Source organism: Bombina bombina, chromosome 6, assembly GCF_027579735.1.
Source record: "Bombina bombina isolate aBomBom1 chromosome 6, aBomBom1.pri, whole genome shotgun sequence".
Lineage (NCBI taxonomy): Eukaryota > Metazoa > Chordata > Amphibia > Anura > Bombinatoridae > Bombina > Bombina bombina.
The window spans coordinates 870,800,935-870,811,892 of NC_069504.1; the positions used below are offsets into that span (position 1 = coordinate 870,800,935).

Consider the following 10,958-nt stretch of genomic DNA (forward strand, 5'->3'; position numbering starts at 1 on the left):
GGGAAACATGATAATTTTAATTGGTCTCAAAAGAATTATATAAAAAATACTGTAATCCCGTGTGCTTTTTTTTATTCTATAAATATAAGGAAATGCCCCTTTAAGAAAATATTTCTCCACTGGCTTCTTTTGTCAAACAATGGTATCCAGTTTTAGAGATAAAATTAACAATACTTTTTATTTATTAGCTGCTATTTGTTTATCATTAAGTTTATTTACTTTCAGTAGATTATTTATACCATGTAATGGTTAGTTTTAGGTTGGAATTATATATTTGCATTTACTGCATGCTTACAGAAGAATGGTAATCAATGACATTTCTTCAATTAATAAAAGATATTTTTTTAGTATTAAAACCTGTTACACCAATTAGAATGCTAAAGATGACCTACTAGAGCACTCAGCATTTTGTATTTTCATTTTAACCTAAGATAATTTGATTTATCAGACAGTAACTGAGTGAGCCAGAGGTAAGTACAAATATATTAAATGTTTTACTTTTATTTATTTTATATGTAGGTCTTTCACAATTTAGGCCAAATAACAAGTGGTGCAATAAATGTATTTTTTCCTCTTGCGCTAACACAGCTGAAATTTAAATTTTAACGAGAACGGGCTGTGCGCGTATTACAAGTTAAAAGTGAAAGTTAGTGCGCATAGGGCTTCAAGATTTCTGATATTGCGACCGCGTTAACTTTTTCTCGACTTTGGGGGATATTTATCCAGCTCCGTATGGAGCTTGAAGCCCTGTGTTTCTGGCGAGCCTTCAGGTCTTCTGAGACGGCGGACAGACATTGCCAATACGATCGTGTTGATTGACACCCCTGCTGGGAGCGGAGTTGCACCAGCAGTTCACAAGAACTGCTGGTGCAATGATAAAAGCCAACAGCGTATGCTGTCGGCATTTATCGATGTGCGGCAGACAGGATCCGCAATATTGGGTCATGTCCGCTTGCACATTAATAAATAGGCCCCATATACTTCAATAGAGCATGCTGATAAAAAAACAAAAAACTAACACTTATCGCCCAAGATATAACTTGATACTGCACACTGCATAAGACCTACAGCAAAAGAAAATGTTCTTTTTATTTTTAAATATATATTTTTAAATCTATCTGTTTTTTTTAGTAAAATATATGTCTATACCTATATATCTATATAAATATATACAGAAATATATATATTGGAACATTGGAATGTAAAATATTTACATTAAATACATAGTAAAATATATTATAAAATATTAAAATTGTTTAAACATAATTTTTCCAGTTTTAAGTTATTTAATTGGAAAAGGTTCCAAAATATATATATATATATATATATATATATATATGTCCGCCCAACATCGCTGAATGCTGACAGCATACGCTGTCAGCATTTATTATTGCACAAGCAGTTCTGGTGAACTGCTTGTGCAATGCCGCCCCCTGCAGATTTTGGCCGCTAGCAGGAGATATCAATCAACCTGATCATATGCGATCAGGTTGATTGTTGTCCACCGCCTGAAAAATGTTTGATAAGACAGCTATCAGCCAATCACAAAATGCATATACGTATGTTCCGTGATTCTTGCAAATCATCAGTAGGAGAAGGTGCCTCAGAAATTGAGCATAGAAAATGATTTTTTATATTTAGTTAATGGATGTGAATCGGAAAGTTGTTTAAAAATGTGTACTCTATCTGAATAAAAGTAGTAGTCCTTAAATGTTCCCGGTTAGGAATATAATTGATATATTTCAGGAACATCACTTTCATTGCCTTAAAACTAACACAACTAATAATTAGCTTGGATAATATGTGGAAAGAATTAATAAGTTTTAAGTAATGCAAATTGATATGGTAGTAGCAGATTACTAAGACAACTGGGTATAATATTGGCAGATAGGAACACAAGAAATGCCAAACAGATCAAGATGTCTAAGGTTAAAACCACATACTCTGTTTTGGACATCTCTGGAAATAGCTCTAATTCTGATAATTAGCTACCTTCTATCCCTCAGAATAGCTTCACTCAGAGCATGTTACAACAGAGTGTAACCAAGTAAAAAAAAAAAGCCATAGAAACACTGGCCACACACTGAGATAGGGAGGCAATTGGCAAATACCCCCAAGACTGAGGTAAATGATAATATTGTTATTCATCTCAGCTCACACCAATTGACCTTAAAAGAAAATTGATTGCCTTCATACAAATTTATATAGTGATATATGTAACTTACACCTATATTCACAATGCTATCAAAGGACTTTAAAATTTGAATGGTTTTCCAAATATCCCCTGAAACATAAAACAATGACCTTAAAGCAAAAATGTACATTTGACCCTTTATCTACTAATCTGAGCAATAATACCTACAATCGGGCAGTCTATGAGGAGAATTATAGGATATGCAATTTAACTCTGAGGTGCTCAAATCACTAATATTGTGAAAAGGTAGGTAGATAAGGGAGTTGTGGAAAAAAACTTACCTGCAAAATAAAATAAAAATATATTCTTACCTTTAAAAATAAAAACCTAACATTACACACAAAAAACTAACATTACACAAATATTTTTTTTTTTAAAAATTACAGAAATGGCCAAACATAAAAAAATGTAATCCTATTCTATTACCCCTAAAATAAACAACAACCCCAAAATAAAAAAATCCTATTCTAAAAAAAATAATACTAATAGCCCTTAAAAGGGCCTTTTGTAGCGCATCCCCCTAAAGTGAACAGCTTTTTTGCTTAAAAAACCCACTAACCCCTCTAACATTACAACACCCTCACTCCTCAACCTCGCAAAACAAAAAACTTAACTTAAAAAACCTAAATTACCCATTACCCTAAAAAAGGGCATTTGGATGGGCATTACCCTTAAAATGGCATTTTTGGCTATTTTTCTGCACAAATAGAAAATAAAACTAATCTATAAAAAAAAAACACTTTAAAAAAAATAAAATCTAACAACAAGGTACTCACTGATGATGATGATGATGATGGTGATGCTCCATCTTCTTCATCCAGGCAGAGGTCCATCTTTATCCAGGTGGAAGTCTATCTTCATCCAGGACAAGGTCCATCTTTATCCAGGCGGCGGTGCATCTTCTTCCAGTCGATGGTTCATCTTCTTCATCCCGGCAATGGCGGTGGTGATGTCGGTCCTCCTCTTACAGTTGGTATTTTGCGTATGGACAGACTGACCTTTTTAAGGCAGGACTGGTATAATAATGCATATACAAAGTGAAGTGCAGTTTTTCTTACTTTATAAATAAATGCATCATAGTATTTCTGGTCTTATTATGGTCATATACATTGCCAATTTAAATTAAAACACAGCTTTCATAAATAATATTAATCTATAGCGCTGGAAAGAAAATAAATAGGTTAAAATCTGGTTTCATCCAGCTCTTGAAATTTTAATGTTTAATGAATAATAATAATTTGTGTATCCTGGTAATGTTTTTTATTAGAATTTTTTTTCTGCTTTTATACAATGAACAATTAATAATTAAACATTTTTAAATGCATACAAAGGGGTCTATTTATGTAGGCGCGGACAGACATAATCCCCTATAGTGAATCATGTTCGCCGCACATCGATAAATGCAGACAGCATACGCTGTCGGCATTTATCATTGCACCAGCAGTTCTGGTGAACTGCTGGTGCAATACCACCCCCTGCAGGTTCGCGGCTGCTAGTAGGGGGTGTCAATCAACCCAGTCGTATTTAATTGGGCTGATTGCTGTCCACCACCTCAGAGGTGGCGGACAAGTTAAGGAGCAGTGGTCTTAGGAACTGAAGTGGAGAGGGTCGGAAGCAGCATCCACTGATTCATAAATAGACCCCAATGTATTAATTTGCATAAGATAGGTTTAGTTATTTAGTGTGTCCTATTTTCCAAATTATACATTTTTGCAATTATATTATCAGGATACCATTGTCTTTATGTTCCTTCAAAGTAAACCATTTATTTGTAAAAACATAATTAGTTTAGCGTCTTTTTATCATATGCAAAAGTTTACTCCTCTATTAGCAAAATTAGCTTTTTTACATTATATATTTGAACCCAAACTATCCTTTTTATTTCTAGGGCCCGTAGGTCAGTCATAAAACAAAACTGGTTCAAAACTAACTTAATTATGCATTTTATATTTCAAGCGTAGTTACATGGCTATTTTATTCTAATTGATTCATAATTTTTTTTAAATGAACTTTAGAACATTTTTGTTATTCTTCTGCAGATGGTTCCAAAAGACTTTAAATCGAGAGAAAACCAATCAACAGTCACAGAGGTCATACTTTTGGGGTTCCAAGATCTTCACAGTTCCAGGATTATAATTTTCTTAGTTTTTCTTACGATTTATATTGCTACTGTAGGTGGAAACCTTTTGATCATTGCATTGGTTTCGACCAGTAACAATCTCCGTTCTCCTATGTACTTCTTCCTATGTCAATTGTCTGTATCTGACATTTTGGAAACGACAAGCATTGTTCCTAACTGCATGGGCATTGTATTGAAAAAAGGTGCCACCATGTCTGTTATTGAATGCATCACTCAATTTTGTATGTTTGCATCCCTTTCAAGTTCAGAGTGTTTTATTCTCACAGTAATGTCCTACGACAGATACATGGCTATCTGTAAACCATTACACTACACTAATGTGATGAACTTTACATTTTGCATTAATCTAATTATCTGGTCTTGGCTCACAGGCTTAATTGTAACATTACCTGTCTCCGTCATGCTTTATAACTTAAATTTCTGTGGTCCAAATATCATTGACCACTTCTTCTGTGATTTCAAACCTATTGTACAGCTATCTTGCTCTGACACAACCATTGTTGAAATTATCGTATTTTTAGTAGCCTCTCCTGAAACATTTATTCAAATAATGTTCATTGTTGGGTCTTACATTTATATATTTGTCACTATAATGCATATATCCTCTAAGCTTGAGAGGCGGAAAACCTTCTCCACCTGTAGCTCTCATCTTACTGTTGTTTGCACATATTATGGAACTTTGATTTCCATCTATGTTGCACCAACCCAAGGGCAGACTTTTAATATAAATAAGGTCCTTTCTCTTTTGTACACCGTAGTGACTCCTTTATTGAATCCTATAATATACAGTTTGAGGAATAAGGAGATCAAAACAGCCATAGTAAAATTGTATAAAAAACATATGGATACATTTTAAAAATAGGAGTAAATCATTTGAGTTATATGTAAGTATACAGTAGACATGTGCATTTGGTTCCATATCAATGTGAAAAATCACTAATGTTCTGTCATTTATTGCATTCAGGTATAAACAAGAAATGAGCTGCCCCTCTAAAGAGAAAAGGAGAGATTAGTGAGTGAAACATCAACCATTTAAAAGTCGTTTGGGCAATTGTTAAAGGGATGATTGTTTGGAAAGGGAGAATCCAATAACAATTAGACAAAGTCCTTTTTGCTTGATTGATTGCTGTGTCAGCCAATAATTATTAGGGATGTGCATTTTGTTCTGAATGCCAATTTGTAGCAAAAGTGCGGATATTTGTTTTATTAATAAAATGAAAATGCAAATTAATGCACTAATTAATATAAAGAATAATTAATATAATAAGTTTATTCATTATTCTTTAAATCATGTGTTAGTAAATAGTTATTAACTATTTACTAACTACCTAGTTAAAATAAATACAAAGTTACCTACAAAATAAAACTTAACCTGCCTTACACTAAAAACTAACATTACAATAATGTGTATACTGTGTATACTTACCTGTAGCACACTAGGTAGCCACGGCAATCCTCCTCTTCATCATAGACTACCAAGAACACTACAGATACATTAGTGCAGCGGGTCCCTTCTCCTTTAGAGCAGATAGGGGGCACTCTAATCTGACCTTCTTCAAAGAGTATAGGGCCATGCTAATAGAAGAATTAGGCCCTGGTCTATGAAGAAGAAGAGGATGAGTGCAGCTCCCCAGCTTGCTAGTAAGTATCTAAAGTTCAAAGGAGAACTTTTACATTAGTTTTTACAAAAACAAAAATGTTAACAAATATTCAGCATTTGGTTAATTTTAAATGAACCAAACACCAAATAGTGCAGCACATTAATATTCGTAATAATTATTTTTTCAGAATATTCATTCTGAATGATTTGTCTGAAAATAATTATTCAGTGCTGCAAAAGTCAAATAATTATGTTGTTGTTGACCAATCTTGACCCTTTTTCAGGGCTATATTATGAGTGGAGTGTTAATTATCACTCACGCTCTCACGCTAACTGGACTTGACTTTAGTTATTAATGTTTAATTTTTTTTTATATTTTATATGTAATATCTCAATAACTCGCCTTAAGAATACTTGTTTTCATGTGCGCTAACCCGATCACATTAAGGTCTAAATTGAGAAAGACAATGCTCAAAACGTATATTTTACATTCCTATATTCTTGACTAACAGCTAGATTAAGAGTTTGGCGTTATGAGTGAAAAAGCATCGTTATGCTTCATAACGATTCTTTTTCCCTAACGCCGCTATTACAAGTCTTGCAGGTATAGGTGTACCGCACAACTTTTTGGCCATCACGCAACGTCAGTAACGCACTTTTTAAAAAATCCTTTTTTAATGGGACTGCCATAGTGTTGGTATTACGAGTTTGCCTGGGAGGCCAAAAAGTGAGCGGTACACTCTATAACCACAAGATTCGGACCGCCATCTAAAGTCAGTAGTTATGAGTTTTAAATTACAAAGCTGTAGCATAAAACTCATAACTAAACTGTTACAAAGTATACTAACAACCAAAAACTACCTATTAACCCCTAAACCGAGGCCCTCCCGCATTGCAAACACTAAAATAAAATGATTAACCCCATATCTGCTGCTCCGGACATCGGCGCCACTTAAAAAATGTATTAACCCCACATTCCGCTGCTCCCCGACATCGTCTCCATGACAATAAACCTATTAACCCCTAAACCTCAACCCTCCTGCATCACTACATAAAAATATTAACCCCTAAACCCTAACCCTAACACCCCCTAACTTAAATATAATTAAAATAAATCTAAATAAAACTTACAATTATTACCTAAATAACCTATTTAAAACTAAATACAATCTTACCTGTAAAATAAAACCTAAGCTAACTACAATATAACTAATAATTACAGTGTAGCTATCTTAGGTTTTATTTTTATTTCACAGGTAAGTTTGTATTTATTTTAACTAGGTAGACTAGTTAGTAAATAGTTAAAATAAATACAAAGTTACCTAATAAAATAAAACTTAACCTGCCTTACACTAAAAACTAACATTACAATAAAATAAAAACAATTAAATTAATCAAATACAATTATCTAAATTACAAACACCCCACTAAATTACACAAAATAAAAAACGAGATTATCAAAAATAAAAACAAATTACTCCTAATCTAATAGCCCTATCAAAATAAAAAAGCCCCCCAAAATAAAAACCCTAGCCTACACGAAACTGACAATAGCCCTTAAAAGGGCCTTTTGCGGGCATTGTCCCAAAGTAATCAGCTCTTTTACCTGTAAAAAAAATATAAACCCCCAACAATAAAACCCACCACCCACACAACCAAACCCCCCAAATAATATAAATAAACCTAAGCTAACCATTGCCCTGAAAAGAGCATTTGGATGGGCATTTCCCTTAAAAGGGCATGTAGATCTTTTACTTTGCCCAAACCCTAAGCTAAAAATAAAACCCACCCAATAAACCCTTAAAAAAACCTAACACTAACCCCCGACGATCCACTTACAGTTTTCAAAGACCTTACATCCATCCTCATCCAGGCAGTAGAAGTCTTCATCCAAGCGGGCAGGAGTCCTCATCGAAGCCGGCAGAAGTCTTCATCCAAGCGGGCAAAAGTCTTCATCCAAGCGGGCAGAAGTCTTCATCCAGACGACATCTTCTATCTTCTTCCATCCGGCACAGAGTGGGTCCATCATCAAGACATCCGGCGAGGAGCATCCTCTTCTTCCAATGGTCTCTGTAGAATGAAATTTCCCTTTATGTGATGTCATCCAAGATGGTGTCCCTTACATTCTGATTGGCTGATAGAATTATATCAGTCAATAGGAATTAAAGGGGAAAAAATCCTATTGGCTGTTGCAATCAGCCAATAGGATTTAACTTTCATCCTATTGGCTATTCCAATTTTTACTGACACTTGTATATAAATACATGTCTGAATAAACTACTTTGTATATAGTAGTCCCTGGCCCTGACCCTCTTTTAATAAAGATATAGTACTTCTGACTAGCTGTACACATGGAGGTATACTTGCCTGCAGTCTGAGTGTGTCCCAAGGAGCAATCTGATCCAGGCAGGAGATCTCCCGGAGGAGGAGCATCTGCTACTATATTACAAATGTCTTTACCATACCTCATATGTTTGAGGTGGAATCATGTGAGTGTGCTGTACATCTTTTTATTTTGAAGCTACCCAGTTTGTCATTTATTGCACTAGGTGCACCCCCTGTGCGCTTGTCTTTTCTCTATTCCATATACTGTATATATATATATATATATATATATATATATATATATATATATATATATATATATATATATATATATATATATATATATATATATATATATATATATATATATATATATATATATATATATATATATATATATAAAATGAATAGAGATTGAAGACTGAGCTCATAAGGAAGACAGGGATGGGGAAAGGGAATAGGAAAGGGGGATGAGAGACAGAGAGAAACGTATAGTGTAATATGTGCAACACCTCAACATTTCTTTTACGCAGTAGACTGAAAACTGCTCACCTGGTTTAACCTCAATATTATGAGGTATATGGCTCATGCGTGTAGGATCATATTCCCACTGTTGTAAAGTTGAAATTCTTCCAGTAACTTCCTGTGGGTGACCAGATGAGAAGGTTGTATGTGTGTGAAAATCAGTTGTAATATAGCCAATAGCAAACTGATATAGCAACATTTAAAAAAAAGGTAAATTTATTTTATTCTGCCAATGCATAAAATGATGCTTTAATAAATGCTTTTTGATCAACTCAATATTGTGTGTTTACCAATTTGTTAATGGGCAGATCTACCGGGGGTGCAGCGGTCGCGGAGGTCCCCCTTAAGGGGGGGCATCTTTAGCAAAAAAACAAAACTATTTTCAACATTTATGTCCACCTGCAGCACCACCATCAGGGGGTGAAAGCTGTGACTCCAGTAAGGGGCCAGTAGACTGGGAGGGCCCGGGCCCCTAACGGTGCCAGAACAAGAGATGGGCGAATGTTTTGCAACATTTGGAAAATGAAACAAATGTTAACACATTTGTTCATTCAAATCAAATTTTGAATGTTTACATACCATTCTAACTTTCGATTTTCGAATGTTCGGTTTCGAATTTTACGATTACATTAGAAAATATTTGTTTCGAAAAATTTGAATTTAAATCACCTAGATTACGAGTCTTGCGTTAGCCTTAAAAAGCAGCATTGAGAGGTTGCAACGCTGCTTTTTAATGCCTGCTGGTGTTACGAGTCTGGCAGGTACTGGTGTACCACTCAATTTTATTCCGCGACTCAAGAATACCGCAAATCCCCTTACGTCAATTGCGTATCCTATCTTTTTAATGAGATTTTCCTAACGCCGGTATTACGAGTCTTGGAGAAAATGAGCAGTACACCCTCTCCTGTCAAGACTCCCACCGCATTTAAAAGTCAGTAGTTTGGAGTTTTATGGGCTAACGCCGTAACATAAAACTCTTAACTAAAGTGCTAAAAAGTATGGTAACACCCATAAACTACCTATTAACCCCTAAACCGAGCCCCCCCCCCACATTGCAAAAAGTTAACTAAAGTTTTTAACCCCTAATCTGCCGACCGGACATCACCGCCACTTCTATAAATATATTAACCTCTAAACCACCGCACTCTAGCCTCGCAGACACTAGTTCAATTTTATTAACCCCTAATCTGCCGTCCCTAACATCGCCGACACCTACCTACATTTATTAACCCCTAATCTGCCGCCCCAACGTCATTGCCACTATATTAAATGTATTAACCCCTAAACCTAAGTCTAACCCTAAATCTAACCCCCCTAACTTAAATATAATTTAAAATAATCTAAATAAAATTACTACAATTAAATAAATTATTCCTATTTAAAACTACTTAACTGTAAAATAAACCCTAAGCTAGCTACAATATAACTAATAGTTACATTTTAGCTATCTCAGGGTTTATTTTTATTTTACAGGCAAGTTGTATTTCTTTTAACTAGGTACAATAGTTATTAAATAGTTATTAACTATTTAATAACTACTTAGTTAAAATAAAGACAAATTTACCAGTAAAATTAAACCTAACCTAAATTACAATTACACCTAACACTACACAATAATTAAAATAATTTCCTACATTAACTACAATTAAATTAAATAAACTAAAGTACGAAAAAAAAAACACTGAATTACAGAAAAAAAAAATAATTACAAGAATTTTAAACTAATTACACCTAATCTAATCCCCCCAAAATTATAAAAATCCCTACCCTACACTAATTTACAAATAGCCCTTAAAAGGGCCTTTTGCGGGGTATTGCCCCAAAGTAATCAGTTCTTTTACCTGTAAAAAAAATACAATACCCCCAACATTAAAACCCACCACCCACACACCCAACCCTACTCTAAACCCCACCCAATCCCCCCTTAATAAAACCTAACACTAACCCCTTGAAGATCAGCCTACCTTGAGACATCATCACCCAGCTGGGCGCAAGTGGTCCTCCAGAGGAGCAGAAGTCTTCATCCGATCCGGGCAGAAGAGGATCTCCAGACAGGCAGAAATCTTCATCCAGGCGGCATCTTCTATCTTCATCCATCCGGTGCAGAGCGGGTCCATCTTCAAGCCAGCTGACGCAGAGCATCCTCTTCTTCTGACGACTCCCGACAAATGAAG

The 10,958-nt window shown here is 34.8% G+C and overlaps 1 protein-coding gene across 1 annotated transcript; it reads left to right on the forward strand.

Moving 5' to 3' along the window:
* Positions 1 to 3,131: 3,131 nt before the first annotated feature.
* On the forward strand, positions 3,132 to 5,304 carry LOC128664743 (olfactory receptor 11L1-like). Its single transcript, XM_053719549.1, has 3 exons — positions 3,132 to 3,167; positions 4,234 to 5,154; positions 5,299 to 5,304. The coding sequence occupies exons 1-3, from the start codon at positions 3,132 to 3,134 to the stop codon at positions 5,302 to 5,304; spliced, it is 963 nt and encodes a 320-aa protein (XP_053575524.1).
* The last annotated feature ends 5,654 nt before the right edge of the window (positions 5,305 to 10,958 follow it).